General features: G+C 41.5%; 1 protein-coding gene across 1 annotated transcript in view; it reads right to left on the bottom strand.

Annotated features, from left to right (window-relative positions):
* WNT7A (Wnt family member 7A) overlaps positions 1 to 24432 on the bottom strand; it is a 49823-nt gene that overhangs the window by 8195 nt on the left and 17196 nt on the right. Inside the window, exon 3 of the mRNA XM_073354859.1 lies at positions 23843 to 24114. Coding sequence (XP_073210960.1) covers positions 23843 to 24114 — 272 coding nt within the window. The remainder of the gene's footprint in view (positions 1 to 23842; positions 24115 to 24432) is intronic.

Genomic DNA, 24432 nt, shown 5'->3' with positions numbered 1-24432 from the left:
AGATACTGGAGCAGGGTGCTGTAACCCCAGAATGCATACACACAAAAAGATTAGTGACCACCCAATGTTAAAACTAAGCTTGGTTCACGTAGCTGGTATAAAATGAGCTCGGTGGCAAAGCCACACTAGAATGCCTACATAAGGACAGGTTTCACTCAGAGTTTAGAATAATGGAAGGGAAAGACAAGTGTATTTGAGTTGAAGAGCAGAGTCCACATGCCTGTGATCAAACAGGGGTATAACTTACCTGAACAGGAGGCAAAACAATATGATGAGGGGTTTAACAGCATGGGTTGCATTACAGATCAAATAAGTACATCAATATAAATATATGATACACATATTTTTGGTGGCACAACTGATAAAGTCCTATTAGTAATGGGAGCTTAGCCAGATGGTAAAATAAGATCATGTCTCTGCTTCCAAATGTAAGAGTTGTTTAAGTTTGGGATGTATGCCAAGAGTTTTGGCAGGTCCAATTTCATACTGAAAGTACAAAACTGTGTACCTTCAACTCTCACTGTGGTAGATATGTTTGAGCAACTTCCCTTTGGGATTGCCTTGAACAGGAAGTGTATCAAAGCATCGTACCCCAGACCTTTGAGGATCTGGAAATAATACCTGAGGATCTGTTGATTTGGGGTAAAAACATTGGTAATACCATGAGAGAGTATACAATGTGTGACAATCAGGTTCGGAGGAGTTTGACCATAACCAAGAAAGGTAAAGGCATTTGTTCAAATTGGACCAGAGAGAGAGAGAGGGAGAATGACACCTGGGAGGTGGGAGACCAAAGTCCAGTCCCCCTGCACCAATGACTCTTTATTTAACCAAAGTGGAACAGCTTCAACAGGAAGGACTGAGGGAACCCTATATCTGAACATCCCATAGCTCAGTGGTTAGAGCACTCTTCCGAGAGGCGGAGGAGATCCCTGTTCAAACCCTTTCTCCCCATCTGCCTGAGGGAGGAATTTAACCTGATCTCCCACATCCCAAGTGAGTGCTCTAACCATTGGGCTAAAAGTTATAAGGTGGGCACCACTACCTGCTCCCCCAGCCAGAATTTGAATGGGACCTGACCCACTGGGTGGCCTCTGAGCACGGGCTACTGGATTGGGCACCACAGGTGAGATAGGCACTGCTGAACCTATCTTTCCCCACTTTTGTGGATTGCACTGGGACTTAGCTCTGAGATGGGCATCTGGAAGCCTAGAGTGAGGCAGCAATGCACATGCCCAGAGGCAGAAACTTAGTCACCTAGGGAACTTTGACCCTGAAAATTTAGGAACTGAGTGAGTTTAGCAGGCAGCCAAGTGGCAATTTTGTGGATTGCAGTGGCACCTGCCACTGGGACTTAGGTGCCCAAGTGCTTTTGTGGATCTGAACCATACAAATTAAGCTGTTGCATATTCTGTATGAAGGACATCTTGTTTATAGTACTATACAACATGATGTCAGAAATGCTAAGCTTTGTATACAAGACCCCTCTATCCATTGAGCAGTGTATGAAGAGAGCCTGAGATGTCAATTTCTGGCCAGGCATGAATGCTGCTATCAAAGATAAGTGTGAAATCTGCTTGAAACAACTTGGAAGAGCACTGAAACTACTTGATTAACCTTGCTCCAAGGTTAGCAAAGATCTAGTTGAATTAACCAGGAAAGATGATCTCTGTTCAGTGGACTACTACTAAATCTCTCTTTTTTAAAAGGGAGCTGTTGCAAAACAGTGTGTAGTAATGTAAAAAGAAAAGGAGTACTTGTGGCACCTTAGCGGCTAACACATCGGATGCCGATGAAGTGAGCTGTAGCTCACGAAAGCTTATGCTCAAATAAATGTGTTAGTCGCTAAGGTGCCACAAGTCCTCCTTTTCTTTTTGCGAATACAGACTAACACGGCTGCTATTCTGAAACCTGTAGTAATGTAGTAACATTTTAAATTGAAATTCCATGGTAAACTGGGGGGAAAGGACTTCAGCATCTAACAATCTTCTTGAGTTAAAGGCCATTACCCCTGAAGCTGTTAGCAAAAAACTAATATGGCAGCCGACTACTACAGAAGAAATATTACAACAAGAATTCTGAACAGTCAACCCCATTGATTGCAGGTGAATGTTCAGTTTCAAATAGAAAGTGGCTGGCAAACTGCCAATCATCTATGCCAAGGTCATGTGGCATCTTTACCCCCACCACCACCCATAAGAGTCAATCTTACGCTAGGAACAGAAGACAGCTAAACAAAATCAAGCAGGACCATTGTTCACTTGTCCTTGAGGACGCCCAGAATACTATTGATAGACGAAACATACGCCTGGTAGTGACCATGCAAGAGGTGCTTTCTAAGGTGCAGTATTTTCTGCTTTGGGACATAACTCAAGAATTTCACCCAATAAATAATCCTACCTTGATAATAAATGGTCTGTTTCTGAAGGGCAAATAGATTTCTTCCTGATTCTAGCTGATGACCTCCATATGAGCCTAAACGTGAAGACTGGTATTCCGTGTAACTTTTTCATGGCTTATGCAGTCATATGATGGCTTTGATTCTTGGCCTCCATGCTGAGTTCCAGAGTTTTCTTATACATCGTTGACGAGGGTTTAAAAAACACAACACCCTAATCTTACATGTGTTACCCTTGGATATCAACCGTCCCTTTGCTTTTGCATTATGGAAAAGTCGCCATCCCATAATAACTGTTTTCCAAACATGCTTTGTATTTGCATGAGATAAACAAGTAAAGAAACTAATGTCATTGCACAGGCACGCTACCCCCTGTCGCTGTCAGCCCAGGAAAATTGAGTAGTATTCAAATAAATGTAGTTTGTTTCTCCCTGAGGTCGATGTCATTGGGGAAGAAGAGCTATTGTATATTTTATTGATCAGCACTGTATAGAAAAAAAGAGGAAAAATACCCAGAAGGACACAGAAGAAGTCTGAAGAGAAAAGTTGGGAGGAATGTAGTGAAACTGCTTTTTTTAGACTATCCTATGTCTGATTTTCCTGTGATGATGATAAATACCACACTGGACTACTATGCTCTAAATCAGAGGTTCTTAACCTTTTTTCTTTCTGAGCTCCTCCTTCCTTCCCCGCTCCCCCTCCCCCACATGCTATAAAAACTCCACAGCCCACCTGTGCCACAATAACTGGTTTTCTGCATATAAAAGCCAGGGTTGTCAGTAGGGGGTAGCAAGCAGGACAATTGCCTGGGGCCCCACAGGGGCCCCCCACAAAGCTACATTGCTCAGGCTTCAGCTTCAGCCCTGGGTGGCAGGGCTCAGGGACCCGGGCTTCAGCCCCATGTGGTGGGGCATCAGCTTTCTGCCCTAGGCCCCAGCAAGTCTAATGTTGGCCCTGCTTAGAGGTCTCCCTGAAACCTGCTCAAGGCCCCCTAAGGGGACCCGGACACCTGATTGAGAACCACTGCTCTAAATGATTTTTTTTTCACCTCTGTTGATACCAAAGAAACAAAGAGAGGAAGAAAATACACTTTACAGGACCCATTAATGTGAGTTATTGTTTTAAAGAATAGTTTTGAAAAGAGAATAGAACTCTGCAGAAACAATATCACTTTTGAAGAATATGGACAGTAAGTGACACAGATTCTCCCATTCTTCCTAAATGCGTGCATGGAATGCCCTCCCTGACTTAATCCACAAGACAGGACCCTCTCCTTCAAATCATAGGAACTGTCATACGTGATCAGATCAGGGATCTATCTAGTCCAATGTCCTGTCAGTGACCACAGCTAGCACCAGCAGCTTCAGAGGAAAAAACCCTGCACTAGCCAGTTTGGGGATAACCCTTCCCCCCAAGGTATAATGCTTTCTAGCCCTGCTCAATTCTGCAAAGTGATTATAAAAATGGCCTTATAGGATTCCATGTATATGTCTCAAAGATTCTGTATCAAACTTGCTCAGTACTTAATCCCCCCCCTCCCCCGACAACCCTGAAAACATAATTTTGGACCCAGAGGTCAAACTAGATTCCTAAGTTCTCAGGTGTCTTCACCAAGATGCTGCTTGCCATATTATGCCCACAGTTACTTCTATCTCAGCAACACCTGTAGATAACTGAGCAAATCTGATATCGAATCCGAGGCACAATAAACATAGAATGCTCCATATTTGAGTCCCTTTTCAGAGTAGAACCATATATTAAGATTCTTACTTCCCCTTCCCTCCTTTCTCCCAGTTCTATCATGTTTGATAACACAGTGGTCTCCTGGATTGCTTCCTTTTAGATATCATATGAACAGACCTCAGCTGCCACCCACTGTCCATCAAAATGTAGATTGAAACTAACAAATTCAGCTTGTTTAATTAGGACCTTTGAAATGAATGATTTAATCACTTGGCTCAAGGTTGGATTTCAAACATACTCCTAAGGTGAATGTCAGTGACTAAGCTTGCAATCTAATGGCAAACATTTTAAACCACCCTTTCTTCTGTCAGTTGGCTCTGGACTAATAACAAAAGTATTTCATGATTATGCATTCAAGCCTTTTTACCAGTATGACTACATGAGTTCCTGTATCAGGAAATGCATTGCAAATTACTTATCCCCATTACTTTATTGGCAATCAAGCTTTTAAAATAAAGTTGCAAATAAAACATCTCTGCACTTACAAGTAGTTTTAGAAAAGAAAATTCGAATTTTGTTTATATCAAACCAGTGGCTACTGTTGTTCTTGGTGAATATCAAAGACCAGCTACCTCCAAGGCTGGCACCAGTTTCGTTTAAACGTCAGAATCTACAGACTGCAAATGTTAATCCAAATATTTTCACAGAGAAAATGGAATTATGTTTGAAAACATAACTATCACTGTTGTTGCTAAACGGCAACCGTTTGTTTTTAAAAAATAACCATAGGAAGATCCATTATCACCTAGATTAGGTTAGATAGTGCAGTGCCAAATAAGTGTCATCACATAGGAAATATAAAAAATAGAGTAATAAAAAGGTACTTGGAAAAACAGCTTTTGAAAAAAAAATCTAAATTTTCCAGCTTTTTCTTAATTTTAATAGGAAAAAGCAACTATCTGATTATTTATTTCATCTGATTTCTGTGCTGCATTGGGAGGAAACTACCTGTTCTGCCATGGGCTAAAAGTATTGTCAACAGCAATCACTAGAAGGTAACCAAACCATAGAACGATTCAATACATAGTTACATGTATTATAAAACATAACCAGAAGTATGATGTCCTGGGTGAAATGGGACAATGACACAAGGAAAGTTTTATTTAGGATTGTCGCTTGCTCTCAGCCAAGCAAAATTCTGACGCTTTGTGGAGATGATAGATTGCAATATATGAGATTAAATGGCCCTGTTGCCCTAAAGTACTGGCTTTTTCATGAAGTGACATTGAAACTGATTGGAAAAAGTGCTGGTGTCATGAAATTATAGGTGTTTGGGTTGTGGGGTGAACATTATATTATCTAGTCCATCTCCCTTTTGATATAAGATTGTGCCTTACTGTGCATTACCTTCGTCTCCAAAGAGATAATGGATGGCATGTTCAAGCCAAAAATGAAGGAAAAGATGATGGATGTGGAAAAGAAAAAAGCAGATTAGGTGAACTCCCCTAACCTGGAGGCAACTTTCATTAACTTGCAAGGAAGATGACGGTAGTGATATTCTGGAATTATACCTGACATCACCATAACAACTTATTACCTTTTGATCTATCTTCCTTGCTGCATGTTCACAGATAGATCATCTATAAAATAAATGACTGGTGTTGTACTCTGCAAGACGTAAGAAAAGCAAAGACATGGTCATGGTTTAAAAAGTCACTTTCTTAGTGCACACTTCGACCTAGGAGCTCAGTACTGCAGTCCAAGTACAGGCAAAAATCCAGTGGGCCACAAGAGAGGAATCTTTAGCCTACGTTTTGCTTTCAGACTTGCTTCTTCCATTAGTAGTGTGTGAAGTTACCATTATAAGGCAGGATAGTTGTGCTTTTTCACTCAAAGTTGCTGAATGTATAGTACACATTTCTGTAAGTTATTTATGAAGTGCTTTGAAGGTACTTCTGGATAAAATGTGCTGTAATAATATAAACCTATTTACAGTGATGAGTTTGAGAATAGAATGAATGAAAGTTCTGTCTTATTCAGGTTTAATTACAACCTTACTCTACTAGGAATGGAATATTCCTGTGTCTTGTCATTGACAGTTGTCACTGCAATCTTAGTTGCAGGGAATGATTCATTCCTCATTATTGTGCAAAGACTGTAATGGAAGCAAGAAATGACACAACTGGAATCCATTCTTGTCGCCGCGAATGTCCACAAAGTGATGTGTTTGATTGTTGACTGATTTCCATTGAATTCCATCTTCCTTGCAACTTTCTCCATTGGGAGTCAAGTTAAGTTTGAGTTAAGAGATGCTGGTGTTCTACATCGAAGAATCATGAGTGACCCAACTAGATCTCTTTAACAAATGCTTAAGCTATCAAGAAAATGACTTCCAAAGAGTGATAGAAACAAAAACAACAGCCTCACCAATTTCCAGACAGCTCATCAGAAAACATCTCTTTTGTGCTATTTTAGTTAAACCCTGTAGTGGCAAGAATACTAGTTACAAAGTAATATCACCTCTTATTGGTTCCAAACATTTCTAACCAATATAACTCACAGAGGCTCATGTACCTGTGTGCATGAACTGAGATAATTAACCCTCCAGTTATTGGATAAATAAAACTGTGCAAAGCATATATATCCCAAAAATGCAGCTAGTGTATTTTTTCTCATTATAATTCAGACTTTTCAGGTGATTTCCCGGCTACTTCTATCCAAATCTCTCAGTTAGGAAGCACTGACTCTGACAGTGTCTTGATAAAGGCAAAACTGACAGACTGTCAAGCCTCTGCTTTGCCCATAAAGGGAAATAAATCCTCTGAATCTGGAAAAGGCACAGTATTTCTTCACGTTTCATTCACAGAGTTAGTGTTTTTAAGCTTCGGAGTCTAATAACATTTTATACTTCACAGTAAATTACTGATGTATTTATCTCTTAACGTTACTTTTACAGTCAGAAGATATGTCCCTGAACTAATTACTTTTTAAATGACACTTTTATTCAATTTTCTCCTGTCTCCTCCCCTGCAATCTCCAAGAGTATTCTTTAGGAAAGAATACCCAGTTAGGCTCAAGTCTTTTTGGTTTACAAAATTGACATGAATTCTTTGTCATGGGTTCAAATCGTATTTCCAAAGATATCGGGATCTAGGAGTAGGCACGTTATGGGCCTGTGGTGATACATCACATTGTACACTCACCAACTCAATATCTTGATACAAATCTGGCTTTTAAAAAAATAGTGACAGTGACAGCTTTAGCTTTTTTAGCTAAAGTGTGGCCTTCATGCAATTTTTCCAACAATGTGACTTGCAAGGATTTCATTGTCATCACACAGAAACCCAACAGTATAGAGTCACTCTGTTGTGAGTTCATCTTTCCACACTGTGTATGTTCACCATACAAAACATTCACATCACCCTCTGAAATATGCAGTTTTAATTAATTTAGTTTAAGAACTGGCTCTTTGTCACTGCTGCATTCTTCTTGCAGAAATAGGAACTTCTTCCAAAAACAAAAATTCTAAAAATTGGACTTGGCTTTAAAGGATTTGCAACCTCTAATTGCAACTGGGATAATACATCAGCACTTCCATGTTTTCAGATAGATTATACTTATCAGAGATAAGATCCTACCATCAGAACCTATCTCAGCAGCTGCTAGGTTACAAAGATTAGCATACTCTTCTTCAGGCCAAGAATTTTAACAAGGAGCTTCTGGCCTGCTGTCAATGAAAATTTCCTCCCATGCATAAGTACCTGGAATTTCCTGATTCCAAATATAATACCCAGAGATTCTTTTTCTAAACAAAGGTTTGTTTAGTGTTTTGGTTTTGCTTACAGAATCTGTAATTAATTTGTCTTGGTCCCAACAGGCATTTTATGTGGTATGATGGCATCTATACCTACAGGTGGGACACCACATGCTAAAAGTTCTAATTTGGGATTCAGATGTACTGACACCTCGGTACATATTAATAAATTCTTGGTGTGCTCAAATGCCCTATTACCTTCTTCATTCCGAACCCAGTTACTATTCTTTTTTAACAGGTTTCAGAGTAACAGCCGTGTTAGTCTGTATTCACAAAAAGAAAAGGAGTACTTGTGGCACCTTAGAGACTAACCAATTTATTTGAGCATGAGCTTTCGTGAGCTACAGCTCATGCTCAAATAAAAGCTCATGCTCAAATAAATTGGTTAGTCTCTAAGGTGCCACAAGTACTCGTATTCTTTATTAACAATCATCTTTCTATTTACTACTGTAGACATGTTAGATAGCAAAGTTCCCAAATAAAATGAATGGCCCCTCTTTATATTAAGGTTCAATTTAGAAATTGCTTATAAGGGGTTAATAAATAATCTTTTAGTAAAGGGTTAATCAGTTAGAGTTTAACAGGACAATAGATTGCTTGCAATCATGGCTTATAACTACCTATCACATCTTGTACTGGTGTGCGTATACCCATCTATAATACATATCACTCATGCCTGTAATATGCTTACAACATCTATTTTATTAATCATTTATTAATCACTTATTAGCCCTGTATAAACCATCTACAAAAGGAACCTTAAATATAAAGTGTCACCCAGTTAACTAGGGATCTGACTACTGTGGCATGCCTAGGCATAGTTATTTTGGAAACTGTTCCACTTTTTTTTTCTGGAAGAGGTTTTAACCCTTCTACTTGCATCATTTATCTTACGTCTCCTGACTAGAAAAAAAGGCAAGTTTCTCCTTTAAAAAAACAAAACAAAAAAACAACCCTGTAAACCAAACCTTTTGGGTTCTTTTAATATGCATTCCAAGCTCCTCAAATAAATTTCATCATTGTCACCTTCATTAGTATGCCATCCAAATGGTTGATCACTTCACTTAAACACTTTCATACTGGACCATTTATATGTCGTAATATAGCCAATGTGCTAGCCACTCCAGGGAAAAGCCATATGGAAATAGCCCCATAAGAATATTGATGGTCAGATATTTAAAGGCTCTTGATTGTGTTTCACCTACTAGTATGCTTAAGGCAAATCTAATTTCATTAATATTGCCACCTTCTAGCAGTGGAAAAAGATGCTCTGTTTTTAGCACTGGAAATGGATCCAAATCTACTTCATAGTTTCTGCAAATGTGGACACTGCCATCTTCTTTCTGTATGCCCACAATGGACCAAATTCTAAAGGAGTTTGGTCCATTGTGTGCTTTGCAGGTTCCAAAAATGTCAGGACACCTTGCCTAACCAGTTCTCCTAAAGATTTTGCAACAGTCCCTGCTTTTGACTTATGGCACTGCTCTGGTCTTGAATCTGGCATCTCCTCTGCAGCCATATGTGACTTAGCATTTTACTAAAGCCATTACAGGAGCAAGCACTTCAATATCTGGTCTTGATGAATCTGGCATCTCCTCTGCAGCCATATGTGACTTAGCATTTTACTAAAGCCATTATAGGAGCAAGCACTTCAATATATTTTTCATCTAACCTTTTTAGAATATTAGGTATTTTAGATACCTTGGATCAGTTTAGGTGTTAAGTGCTTTTAACCATTTATGACCCAATGATGATAAATCTGAATATGTTGTTAAAGTGAAGTCCAGAATATGTTTCTACTCAGATCATTTTTCTAAAACCTCAAATCTTTTGTGCAAGTTTTCAGTACATCATTTTTGAAAACACAAATGATAGTTCTGGCATTAATTCCCACTTTAGCTATATAGTCATGTAACAGTACATGTACCTATTACTCTGTACTCATTAGTAGAGTGCCAGGAAATATTAGCTACACAGTCATCTAACAGTACTTGTACCTGTTACTCTGTGCTGATTAGTAGAATGCTCGGAATTATAATGGGCATTTCATCTTCAGCTCTATGTCTGGCAATATGGGTCTTATCTTTTCCTGGCTGTGCAAAGACTCTGCTCCTTCACAAGCTCTCACAGCGCATACTCTGCAGGTTAGCCTTTTAAAGAGCATGTCACTCTCTCATGTTTCCACAACAGGCATCTTAACTTTTGCCATTGTTTTCCCAAGATGATATGCTGGTTTTTTACTGAGTGGGTTTTAAACTGCTTGCTTCCAGATTTCTGTGCACTTCTTTTCATTAAATCAAACCTTTCTAGCCCATCTGAATGGCCTAGGCTAGTGCCAAGTCCTTTGTATGTCTGGATTGCATTTCGCATTCTCAGAGCTCATGGCTTTGCAGAGCGCAGGATTCTAGTCTCCACTGTGCTACAAACTTCTTAAGCAGCCTTTATAGTATGTAGTGTTGTTGTAGCAGTGTTCGCCCCAGGACATTAGAGAGATAAGGTAGGTGAGCCTTTCTTCAGGTCATCTGTGTAAGCTTGAAAGCTCATCACTCTCACCAACATAACCAATAAAAGATATTCCCTCACCCACCGGGCCACTACAGGCTACTTTGAGAAACTTACATTCATTGGGCTAAACTGTCTGCTGGTTTAAACTATTGCAACTCCATTGAAGCCAAGTGCCTCTCACATGCATTGCTTCAAACATCTTTATTTAGGCCAACTGTAAAAGTGGGCTTATAATGCTTACTCACCTTTGCAAGGCTCTTTAAGAGCATGGGTTTCTGTATTGTCAGTTATGGAACTTGTTAGACCTTTCTAGCACTGTTTACCAATGTTTGGAGGAAGAGGCATGCATATGTAATACCTGAGCTATGGGTACTGTGTCTCACACACAGACCACAATATCTGGCCCACACATAGGGTAAGAGTCAGGTACACCAACACTTCTTTGGCTCAGGTTGTAGAGGCTTGTGCTGAAGGCCCCAGGTTCCATTCCTGCTGACACCCCATGATGGGAGGAGCATTAAACATGTATAACTCATGTAACTGCATAGTGAATGAATATATCTTCTCAGGAATGCACTGAATGAAGCAAGACTGCATAGGAGCCTTAGTCTAATACGTGTTGTAGGTTATGTGTGGTATAAACACCCATCTCTTTAGGTGTGTGGAAAATGGCATTCCAGAAGGACCTAGCCAAACAGTTATTAGATTGTCAAAAACTTGCAAAGAAGTTAACTTGCCAAGCACCAATAAATCCTTTAAAATCTGGCGGCTCCTCTATTCCATTTATTTAATTTTTAATGGCCAAAATATCCATATTGTCATGCCTAGGGTAGATGCACAAATCCATATTTAGACACCTAAATAAGAGACTTGAATTTCAGAGGTGCTGGATACCTATAACTCCCAATGAAATTTAATGGCAGTCCAGTCATGTTAAGCACCTACCTCTGAAAATCTTACCACCACTTTAAGAGTCCTAACTTTAAGTGCCAAGTTTGAAAATGTTAGCCTATGATGTTCTTTTCCCTTTATGTAGGCAAATGAACATCAAAAACACAAACAAAGTCACTGACCCACACACCCAACTACACAGGGAAATTCCAAAAACAAGTACAAAGGAAAACATATTTCAACATAACCAAGATCAAGATAACAGAAATTATACAGAAAAAGCCTCTACCATCCATGGGACAGAGTTAAGATTGCCGTGTTGTGATGTAATGTAATGTGCATTTCTTTATCTTGACCACAATAATATGTTTGTGGTTTTTAGTATGTGAGTAGGGTAAGATTTACAATGCTCTTAAACATTCCATTTCTTTGCTTTCAGTGTTTATATTTTGTAAGTGATGTGATAAGTAAGTACACTGTTGTCTCTAAACAAGTGTAAAACAAAGTGTTTTGGTTTTGGAATATTAATGGGACACCAACAACTCTTAGAGGGCCTAATCTAAAGCACACTGAAGTCATAGGGCATCTTTCCATAGACTTCAGTGGGAACTGGATCAGACCTATAGAGCAGTGGACTATATAATGTCTAAAATAATCCTTCATTTCTCCTAGGGTACTTGTGATGGTGTGTCCAGGGATTTGAAGGGGTTAAAGTGGCCAGGTAGACCAATTAACTCCACATGCTGCACCTGGAGGGAGAGCCAGGGAGCAGGGAATTGATGGTGAACAGAAATAAATGGGGTCTAAACCCCAGGAGCTGAGAACAGACAGGGTGCCTGGGGAAAAGGGCAGTCACTCCCTTGGAAAAGAGAGGAAGAAGTTGGTTTGGAGCTGGTACTCTCAGAGAAGGGGGGAACAAGGAAGAGTAGGAAGCAGTCCAGGAAAGGAGCAGTGAGGGCTGAGAGGGTAGAGCTCAGAACTGCTGAGCTGAGGGTCCCTGGATTGGAACCCAGAGTACAGGGCAGGCCCAGGTTCCCCTACCGGCCACTGGGTAAATGGCATCATCAGGGCAGCACAGGAGAAGACTGCCTGGGACTATTTCTATAGAAGGACTTTAGGTAACTCCAGAAGGGAGAATAATGAAGAGGATGCTGCAGTTCCTGGAGTGAGGCGGGTCCGCAGGGTGAGAGGACAACAGGAGAGGCACCCCCTGAAGAGGGCGCACAACTGACAGAGCTAATCCCCAGGATGGCCAGCAGGAGGTGCCGCTGTGGTGAGTGGACCCCGTGACAGTCGTGGATCTCAGTGGTCTCTAAATGACATATGCTGCCAACTATCCAAAGAGCAAACATGGATTAACTTTGGAAACATCTCCCATGTTCCTTGAAAAGTTTGTGAACCAGCCAGTGACTTTGTATTATTTAAGCAAATTAATCATTACAGTGATCCTCTGATTGTTTCTGTTATGAAAAATTCATGATATTAAATGTGGAACTTGAGAGGGGTTTTATTATTTATTAACAGGACATGGCCCTTTCTTACCTATCATTGTCAGCACTAGTAATCACCCACATGAAATGCCTGTTTTGCTCATAATGCCAGAATCCTCTAAAATTGTGACTGCAGGTAAGTGATAGCATTTATCATTCCCTAATCTTTGGTGTAAATCAGGAATTCAATTTTCAACCACATAAGATATAAGAGGGAGTTGAAAGCCAAAATACAAGTAGGACCATGTATCACAACTTCTGATGAGTTGAAAGTGGAGGACAAGTGGAATGAAAATTCATTCTTGTGGATTACAGCTCTTGTGCAGTCTGATTCCTTCTCATAATTTAGAATAACATTAATGTTCCCTTTATCTTTACTCTGGGCTGTTGAGAAGATGCAGAGCTTGTCTGTCAAGTTTAGTCTTGTTTTAAGACTATTATCTAAAAGCAGTAGGAAAGCCATAAAATAGATCTTTGATCCCTTCAAATACAAACAAAATACTGTGAGAGAGCCCAGGACCTGTAATTTTTTTTTCACACCTAGGAAATTACCCTGCATAGGCCTGTCAGGTGTAGTGCAAACATTCATGCCGGCTGCGGGCGGGGGAGCGTTAAGAGAGGAAAATGGAGGGTGGAGGTTCCAAATTGTTCCTCATTTCCCTTACTTTGTTCCCATTGAAATGAATGGAAGTTTCACCATTGACTTTACTGGGAGCAGCGTTCATTCAATGCTGGGCCCTCCTGAAAATCCTACCTTACAAACTGCATGTCAAAGGAGTTGTAGGTGGGCTTGCCAGAAACAACTTGCTGTGTCTAATGCCTCTTCAGGAGATTGCCTGGAACTATGACATCAGGGCATCGTTATAGTGATGGGTTGTACAGGCCCCATTCGGTGGTCATCAAGGAGAAGGTAAATACACTCTCCCTGAGCAGAATGTCTACAATAGCACAGGGATTGCAGGGGTGGGATATGTCCAGGTCTCACTAAAACAAGCTGCTCTGTCAGGAAAGGACTCTAAATTGGGCTGACTCATCCTCTTCTTCTGCATTTGGCTGGACCTAGGAACCACACCAACTGGGAAGTTGGAAGCAGCTTGCTGGGAGCAGCCTTGTTACCTTTGTTTATACCCATAAACATTTGGATGAGCCCCATAAGTCCCCAATTTTTTTGGTTTGTTCTTCTCCTGGCTTCAACCAAGCTGACTTGAAACACTGTTAAATCATTGAGCAAGCCAATGTGTGGGGATATTTGGGTGCCTAGAGGAGTATTTTCAAAATGGTACATGCAGTTTTAGCAGTAGAGCTTCCATATATTGAGATCACAGGTTTGAGTGAAATGCCGCACGCTGCTTTTGTCAGTTTATCGTGTAAGATATTTTCATTTGTGTTTTTGGTGAGTTTCCTTTGAGATTCCCTTTATTTCTTCAGCTCTATGCATCCCTGTCTCCTCTATGTCCTCACTCACCCTGCCCCACACTTTTGGACTCCAGTATTGCAATAACCTCCTCTGGCCAGAAGGACTAAATACAGCTCCTAGTGGAACCTGACAACATCTCTCCAGCTACCATCCAGAAGGAAAAAATGACCTATGTAAAAAGCATTCCCTCTTCATAAAGGAATGAACACATACTAGGCTTTATCCTGAGCTCACATCATTGCACGTTAGGAGCAAATCCACTGAAGGCAATGAAGTTAAACCAGTGACGTAGTCTGTTTGTCTCCACAAGGCTCCCAGCCTCCGTTCCTCAGGGGCCTAGGACCCAAACTCTGATCCTTTGTTTCATAGTACAATACAGTGACAGACTCCCAGACGTAAGGCCAATCCTACTTCTTTGTAGTCCGTGGGAATTTGGCCATTGTCTTCAGTGGGACAGGATTTGGCTGTTAATACTTCAGCGTTGTACATGACAGATTTACCATTCATTGTAGAAGCAAACAGACAAAGAAAAGAGAAAAGATTGGACCAGTTCCGTACACCATACATGGGATTTCTGTGACTAAGTGGCTTTCCACACTCCGAAGCCAGACATATTGGTGTTTCTACATGTTACATCCCCTTTTGAAATGGTATGGTGCAACAGCCAGTTCTCCTGGATATATTTGCCTCTCCAAATGTTCCTGACACCCAGTGATACGAGCAACTGAACAGAAGGTGGAGAATCAACTCCTGAGAGACTATTTACAACTTTAAACTATTTTCACTCAGGAATAACTAGCAATTGTGGTTATTCCATTCATATTTACTGCCTAACTGTAATGGGGAAAGTGGATTATCAGCTTTACATTTAAAGGGCATGCAAAAAGTGAAACACTGGACGTTTCTAAAAGCAAAGATCAGTAGGTTTTTGAAGCAAAGTTAGAAAATAACTAGTGTAACTTTTTAAAGGGCATTAGGAAGTTCTGAGCTTCAAGAAACATACGGCTCTGCTGCAGATACTTTTGGTATCAGTGATCAAGTGATATTATGGTAACAGAGCAGCCTCACCCAGGTTTTAATTATTCCACTATAAATTGGTCTCTTCGACTCTCTGGAGTCTACCTTAATTTTCAGCAGCTCCAGACACAGTGGAGCATTTATCCTGATGTATAACCCATTTAAGACACTCCTGTTAGTGTGACTGTTGGGATATTTGAATACAAAAGTACATACGTTTGGTTACTGTACATTGGTCAGTTGGTCTCCGTTCAAAGCTCTCTAAGAGCCAGATTGTGGCAGGCTCTTTTCCCAGTACAAGGGGCATTCTCCCCGTGCTCACTCCTCGTGCTGTCATGGCGCTGTGGCTGCTCCCTGCTAGCACTCTTGTGACACAGCCATCTCTGATGAGGTGGGGAGGGCAGGCATGGCCTTAGCTCCATCTCTGTTCCACAGTGGCTAGCTCAGGGAGGGTTTTGCACCCTGCTTTGCACCTTGCTAAAGGATAGTACAATGACTGCGCTCTCCAAGAGACACTATAAATACATAGGTTTCAGAGTAACAGCCGTGTTAGTCTGTATTCGCAAAAAGAAAAGGAGGACTTGTGGCACCTTAGAGACTAACCAATTTATTTGAGCATAAGCTTGAAGTGAGCTGTAGCTCACGAAAGCTTATGCTCAAATAAATTGGTTAGTCTCTAAGGTGCCACAAGTACTCCTTTTCTTTTTATAAATACATAACAAAGCTGCAACACAAATGATGGTGAGTGGCAGTCTGTTCAAGGGTTGCCACAGGCTTGATTTCCCCTGGGGTTCCACCCATGCAAGTGTCACCCATGCCTACTTGGTATGGTGCTCTGTTCCACTCTAGGGGCACCCAGACAATCTAGAGATTGATGAGTCTGCTACCGAGACAGACTGAGCTTTAGAGGTCCTTTGATGTAGCCAGGTGGCTTTTAGCTCATACATCAAAGGCTAGCTACATACACTGAGCTTCAGAGGTCCTAGGTTTGTAATGCTGGCGTCTGTCAGCGTTACACAAGCTGGCGGAGCCCAAGAAGTAGGTCCCTCATCGCAGAAAATCTGACTAGACAAGAGGTTGTAGCTGTGCAAGACAATCCACAAATGCGTTCTTCTGGAGGGCCTGGAGCCAGCCAGCATAAATCCTTGACAGTCTTCACACATGGAGCACCTATGGCACCCAGATTGTACTTTAAAACTGCCCTCCCCTGGCTGGACCCCTTGGAAGGACAGCAATGGAGGTATCCTCCCTCAGGTGCAGCTGCTCCCATTTGATCAACTGCATTCCGTCCCTATTCCACACCAGCAAGGGTGAATCAAGCCTCAAGCATGCACAGGCAGGGGGTGGGGTACAGTGGTAGAACTCTTGGTAGCTTTTACAATGCCTGACTGCATTTTGTCTGGCTCCAGGCAATGTTGTTAGTTCCTTTAAAGCTCATGCATCAATTTGAAATTTTAAAATATTTACCTGGCCTTTAATTTCACACATTTTTTCAAGCTATTGCTTACTGTTGTTTTAAGTGTCAATAGTGTGCAGGGTGCTATGTTAAAAAAATAGTTCCCGCCCCCAAGAGCTGACACTGTTATTTCATGTTCATGTTACCATGTTCGTCAGCATGCATGGACTGAAGTCAAACATGTTCAGATTGAATTGAGTGAGAACTGCTGTCAACTGCAGATTTGCAGTTAACTTCTTTGACCTCACTGTGGGGGTCTGGTGATACTAGCACCAAAAGAGGGTGGGGAAAGTTACAAGGCAGCATGTCTGAGGAATCCAAACCTATTTCTGAGGTTAAACTCTTTGCTAGGCAATAAAAGAGACATGGACAGGAAAGGGGACTAGAATATCACGTTAGGCATCACACAATAGTTTTGTGGGAATCCTATGGCACGGTTTCATCTCAACTTCCTCTTCCCAAAAAATAGGACAGTAAATATTACAGTAGATTAATTCTCAGAGTTACTGGATCAATTTGGGGGGCTGCACCCCTTGTAATTTCTCACAGCCTTGCTTGATAGTTACAGTAATCCTCTGTTATGCTCGCTCTGAACCTCATCTACAATGCATATTTAAACTCAAGAGCCCAAAAAGCATTGGAGCACTACCAATGCATGATAGAATTACAAGTTAGCACACCTATGTGTGTCTGCAAAGAGAAACATCAAATAAAAATCCACCTTGATGTGCCCTTGAATTGCAAAAGCCTTCTAATGTAGCCTGTGTCATGATTTATAACAATGACTCATAATGTGGCGTTATATTTAATATGATGTAACTCTGATGCAAGATGTCATTCACAGAACTGCAATGTCAGAGAGAGAGGGAGAGAGAGAGAGCAATTTGATAATGTCCTTGCCTCTGACTCAGAATGAAAATCTTTCAGTCAAATCACCAAAATCTCTAGGCCCTTTCATGCGTACTTTGCTATTTTAGCAGTTATACTGGTAGAAATGTAATCTTTTCCCCCTAGACCAGAACTACCCTTCAGCAGTGGGAGTTACCTGCAATAATTCAAGTACCTCTGTATGTGGTAAGTCTAATTTGCTAACTGAGGATTCAGTTCCACAGTTGTTCCTTGTATGGGATTCCCATGCAGTTAGTGGAAATTCTAAGAGCAGGTCAGTAGTTGAATCATGCCTACAAATTAATAGGAGCTTTATTTCCATTTTCTGACACAGCTGTTATGAATTCTCCTACAATTCTCCCTATGTTGCTTGCTTCTCACTGTGGTAAATCAGCATTTCAGGACATACTAATTCACTGAAGCAAGGGACACCTGATGTAACATGTCTCAGATATGGGAGAGAACTACAGGAGCCCTCTTAACAGAGACAGACATGCCAGACAAATGAACTACGGCTTCTAACATTGATTGGGCCATTTTTCAGGGTGCATGCAAAAATCACCTGGAGAATGGTCAGTTTAGATGAGCTATTACCAGCAGGAGAGTGAGTTTGTGTGTGTATGGGGGTGGGGGGGATGTGAGAAAACCTTGATCTATGCAGGAAATAGCCCGACTTGATTATGTAAAGAGTTGTCACTTTGGATGGGCTAGCACCAGCAGGAGAGTGAATTTGTGTGGGGGGGTGGAGGGTGAGAAAACCTGGATTTGTGCTGGAAATGGCCCACCTGTTGATCACTTTAGATAAGCTATTACCAGCAGGACAGTGGGGTGGGAGGAGGTATTGTTTCATGATTTCTGTGTGTATATAAAGTCTGCTGCAGTTTCCACGGTAAACATCTGATGAAGTGAGCTGTAGCTCACGAAAGCTCATGCTCAAATAAATTGGTTAGTCTCTAAGGTGCCACAAGTACTCCTTTTCTTTTTGCGAATACAGACTAACACGGCTGTTCCTCTGAAACTTCCAGGACTGTAATTTGTAATTTCCATCTTGGGTAGATGTTCATGTGCGAACTTTGATTGAGCTAGTGCACTAAAAATAGCAGTGTATCCCGGGCGGTGGCATGGGCTAGCTATGCAAGTACTTAATGAGGAGGGCCTGGAGGGGATTTTACTTGGGTGGCTAACCTGCACCACTGCAGCTATGCTGCTATGTTTAGTGCTACCTCAATCAAAGTGAGCATGTGGATGCCTACCCAAGCTGGGAATTATACCTGCAGCTGCAGTGCAGATGTACCCTAAAAAGAGTTTCTGGGAACTCCAGCGCTGCAGTACAGGAGCAACTATTGAAGAAACTGGGAGAACTTCTGCTTGCACAGGTCAGACGGAAACGCAGAGATACAGATGAAAACTGTTTATCCCTTGACCCAAGCAGATAAACCTTTGTAGATACCGTACATACATGAGACCAGTTGCTGACACCCATTGTCAGTACTGGGTCTATTTCCTAGCATAGATGGGGTTAGGGACCAGGAACACATTGTACAAATTGATTCTACATGAGGGCACTCATTATATTATCCTTGATCTGAATGTTACTGCTTTCTAGGCATCAGAGTTCATTAGCTATTACACTAGTGAGACACTGTCAGGAGAAGAACAGGTGTACTTGTGGCACCTCAGAGACTAACAAATTTATCTGAGCATAAGCTTTCATGAGCTACAGCTCACTTCATCAGATTCATTCAGTAGAAAATACAGTGGGGAGATTTTATAAACACAGACAACATGAAACAATGGGTGTTACCATACACACTGTAACGAGAGTGATCAGGTAAGGTGAGCTATTACCAGCAGGAGAGAAAAAAACTTTTTGTAGTGATAATCAAGGTGGGCCATTTCCAGCAGTTGACAAGAACGGCTGAGGAACAGTGGGGGGGGGGAGGAATAAACATGGGGAAAATACTTTTACTTTATGTCATGACCCATCCACTCCCAGTCTTTATTCAAGCCTAAGTTAATTGTGACCAGTTTGCAAATTAATTCCAATTCAGCAGTCTCTCGTTGGAGTCTGTTTTTGACGTTTTTTTGTTAAAGAATTGCCACTTTTAGGTCTGTAATCGAGTGACCAGAGAGATTGAAGTGTTCTCCAATTGGTTTTTGAATGTTATAATTCTTGATGTCTGATTTGTGTCCATTTATTCTTTTACATAGAGACTGTCCAGCTTGGCCAATGTACATGGCAGAGGGGCATTGCTGGCACATGATGGCATATATCACATTGGTAGATGTGCAGGTGAACGAGCCTCTGATAGTGTGGCTGATGTGATTAGGCCCTATGATGGTGTCCCCTGAATAGATGTGGACACAGTTGGCAATGGGCTTTGTTGCAAGGATAGGTTCCTGGGTTAGTGTTTTTGTTGTGTGGTATGTGGTTGCTGGTGAGTATTTGCTTCAGGTTGGGGGGCTGTCTGTAAGCAAGGACTAGCCTGTCTCCCAAGATCTGTGAGAGTGATGGGTCGTCCTCCAGGATAGGATGTAGATTCTTGATGATGCGCTGGAGAGGTTTTAGTTGGGGGCTGAAGGTGACAGCTAGTGGCATTCTATTATTTTCTTTGTTGGGCCTGTCCTGTAGTAGGTGACTTCTGGGTACTCTTCTGGGTCTGTCAATCTGTCACTACAAAAGGTTTTTTTTCTCTCCTGCTGGTAATAGCTCACCTTACCTCATCACTCTCGTTACAGTGTGTATGGTAACACCCATTGTTTCATGTTGTCTGTGTATATAAAATCTCCCCACTGTATTTTCTACTGTATGCATCCGATGATGTGAGCTGTAGCTCACAAAAGCTTATGCTCAAATAAATTTGTTAGTCTCTGAGGTGCCAAAAGTACTCCTGTTCTTTTTGCAGATACAGACTAACACAGCTGCTACTCTGAAACCTGTCAGGAGAAGGAGGCTGAGATTAAAATCAGAATAAACTAAAAAATGCATGGCAAAAATCAACACCTACACCTGAAGTACCTACCGATACCTACTAACGTTCTTCCCTTGTTACTCTTCTTACTTAATCAGTCTCAAACACGCTTGCTGAAACCCAGCTGATAACTCTCTTATACTGTCTGCACTAGCAGTTAAACTATAGGCTGTTCCAGAGAACCAATTGCTGACAACTGTTGTCAGCAGTAGGTAAGTCTCCTAGAGTAGACCAGGTTATTCCTAGTATTTGGAATCTCTTGGAAAAAGAGCCCCAAAAATATACGGATCTCAGATATTCCTTGAGTGCTGCCTGTTGACACACAACATGCCAATCTTTTGCGTGTCCAATTTCAGCATTTAAAGTCAGCAGTCTCTCCCACGTTGATGTAAGCCCTCAATCAGTGCTTGCTGTAGAATGGAACAGGTGATGAAAACATTGTGATCCCTCACAGGTATATGGGAGCAAAGCCTGATCTCTGTACAAAACACAGTCATTAGTTCTTCATTCTCTACTGGTTTGTGGACATGCAATAACACCTTCCCAGGCTTGTGTTGGTCTCGCACCCCACTGGATCATTAAAGATTTCAAATAAGATCAGTAGTTCGGCACTGTGAGAGTTTCAGTAACAGGCATATAAATATCTCCATATCAGAATAGTTTCTGAGCTTGCTGGAGACCTGGCAGTTTGCCAAAGATAGCACACACCACAAGCTCTTCCAGATAGTAACACAAACACAGTGAAACTTCCCAGGCTCCAGTTTTTTAGGACACACAAATTTGTGCACACAAATTAGCCATAAAGTCATTGTGATTGTGTGCACATTGGTGCTAAAAGCAAAGGACCAGGAAGAACATTTTGTGCTGCATGTCTCAGAGGCACAACACAAAGCTCACAGTCTAGCAAGACAAGAGGCAAATGTGCCTCTGCCTTGGCTGGCTCCAGGACTTCTACGACCCCTGTGCTCTGCCACAGAAACATACGTACGGCTATAGTGGGGCCCAAAATCACATCCTAGGATCCTGATGTCTAATACATTTTTGTCTATATAATTCTGAAAACCTGGGCCCTGTAACTATAATATGTAAAGTTTGGGATGCTTTGCCCCATCCTTCAGCTGTGCACTAGTGATGCTTTCCTAAAACAATCCCCAGTGCCAAACAAGCTTACAGCCAGCCAGATTTCAGTAAGCCATTTTAAGCTTCTTCTCTTTCTGCCAGCCCTGAGCTGTACCAGTTAGGTGGAAATGAGCCTCTCCATGAACCAGCTCTTGCAAGTGACAACACAAAAGGTGGGAATCCACATATAATGGTCCAATTTCCTCTGTTATCGTTGACTTCAGTGGAGTTACACTGGTGTAACAGAATAAATGTGACCCTACGTGTTAAACAAGATGGTGGAATACAAACAGGTATGCTAACTCATCTGCTGTAAGGAGCCTAGCAGCCAAGAGGCTGATTCTCAGAGCACTGGAGCCTAGCACAGGGACTGTTAGAATCAAGCTCTTTGAACAGTTACTCTATATGAGATAAGTTCAGGAGACATTAATATTCTGTTGTGATAACAACTTAGTGTTCTGAGAGATCATCTCTGCACTGGAGTGCCAGACCCAGGCGTTTGGAACACTGAAAAAAGAAATTGTTAACATAACCTCTCTAGCTTTCAGCGGGAATAAGTCTGAGGAAGGCTATGCTGTTGTTTGTGACAGAAGCCGTCGTTCTTTTTCAAGTCCCAAATGCTGTGGTCTTGTGATCTCTCAGAGCCCTAATTATTGTTACTGCAACAGAAATATTAGTGTCTTCAAGCCACTTTCCACTTCAATCTACTCAAATCCAGCACCAAGACAAAGACAAAGCCACCACTTATGGGCTGGCTGAAAAATTCCATTGAAATGCCAACAGTGGAGAAAGTGAAATAAAGAGCTAAGAAAGCATGGGAATTATTTTAACTCAAGGGGCTGGAGCAAGGGCCAAGATAGGGCTGTAGGACAGTGAATTACTATGTTCAAGAGCCCTTCCACTCTGGAAGGGAACTGTGTATCAATAACAGAACTGTTTGCTGAGTCTCATTCAGTTACACTGTGCAAACCCAGCAAAGGCCATGGGGCTGCACAGGAGTCACTGAGGCCATTATTTGGTGAACCATTCTGTTGATGATGCACCTGAAGGAACAGACTCCAGCTCACTGTCCTTAGCTCTCTTGCTCTGTAATACTTAACAGTATTTAAAAGGCGGTAAAAAAATCACTAACCACTAAAGTCAGCAGACAGGACTCTAAACCACAGGGAGCAGATCTGTTCAATAAGAAGGTGTTTTTACACAGTTGCTTTTCAGAGTAGGACCACACTCGCGCATAGTAATTTAATGTCCTATGGGCCAGAGATCCTGGCCCCTTTGTGCCACTGGCCAGTGTAAAGACCCACATTGGGCAATTTCTAGCTATCACAAGTTAGAGTGCTCCGAGGCTGCTCTCATGTATCCTGGGGATCAATCCAGCTCACGAGGATCTGAGGAGGACACTGGTGGCCCGCTTCACGAGTCCTGTGCTGAGCACAGCTCTGCTACACAGGAGTGCCAAGGCCTCCGTCTTTGCCACATGACAATAGGAAATCTGAATACTATATACTATATACTTTGCAATATATTGCAAAGGAAGCAAAACCAAGAGATGTCAAGATTCCCAGAACTGCTGTGTAGATTCCACATAAAATGTACATGTTTAAAGCTGCCAGGGAGACAAGAGTTCAAACACTGTTTCTGCATGAATGTGCTTTAAGCTGCTGGTTCTAAGGAATTGTGGGGGAGCGCTCCATTTAAAATGATAACCCTGCCTTACGTGTGTATATATTATGTTGTGTTAAAATGAGTCAGTCTGTGGTCTCTTAGTTCCACTTCACTCAAGTTTTTTTTCCTTTAGCTGTAGTCCCCACACAAAGAGCAAGGTTTAGACAGTTGGGTTGAAAGTGATCCCTTTTCAACTGAATGATGAGAAGTTCATGTCTGAACCTGAAGAGAAGCAGATTCAGCCACACAGTAGCAGGCAAGCTTTCTATCTTAAGCACCATTTGACTTTCCAGCTAAACTGTTTGTTTGCATTTTCTGTTTTATGACTGGAAAGAGCAACATTTAGACAAATATTTGACAGATGGATCATCCAACAAGTTTGTGTAGCTTACAAAAGTGCCTATTCGGCTACTGTAAAATGGCATTAGCCTTAAAGCACATTTCATTCTGAACATTGTGTTGTAATCAGACCTCTGATTCTAGACAAGGAATTGTCATATGACGGTGGAGAGCAGAGAGATACCTACCTTACGCCCCGCCTCGTTGTTGTGCAAGTTCATGAGAGTCCTTGCGTTCTGTTTAATCTCCCTTGCATCCACAAACACTTTGGCGAATCCTATTCCATATCTGATGTCAGCAGAACAGCCTCCCCATTTCCATCCTTCGTCTTTATGGTACTGTCCCTGTTTTTCTTTATCACAACCACAGTCGCTTAGGTTTCCCTGGGTACAGGCAGCAGTGATCGCATGTGCTACTCCAGCAGCAATGATGGCATATGTGAAAGCTGCTTCTCTGCTACCTGAAATTAAAACAGTGCTGTAAATATATGGGACAACATTTGTGATAGGGTTATTTAGAAAAATATGTGCAAGTCAGTGCAGTGCAAATGCCATATGGTTATAATTAGAAGTGTTGTAAACATGCAGACATAGGCAGTACTCCACCATTCAAAGTTTTGATCTTTGTTGATGTTTAGGCACTCTCTGAAAAAATAGAGCTCCAGGCTGCAGTATATTTAAGCGTAGGTGTTATCCAGATAACCACATACATATTTTTCTGGGTTATCATTAGAGCTAGTTGGGTGTTTTCCAACTAAATGTTTTTTGCTGAAAAAATG

The sequence above is a fragment of the Lepidochelys kempii genome, chromosome 7 (genome assembly GCF_965140265.1).
Source record: "Lepidochelys kempii isolate rLepKem1 chromosome 7, rLepKem1.hap2, whole genome shotgun sequence".
In the NCBI taxonomy this organism is placed as follows: domain Eukaryota; kingdom Metazoa; phylum Chordata; order Testudines; family Cheloniidae; genus Lepidochelys; species Lepidochelys kempii.
Note: the sequence above shows the minus strand (reverse complement) of the source record. Positions and strands in the feature narration are given on the sequence as shown.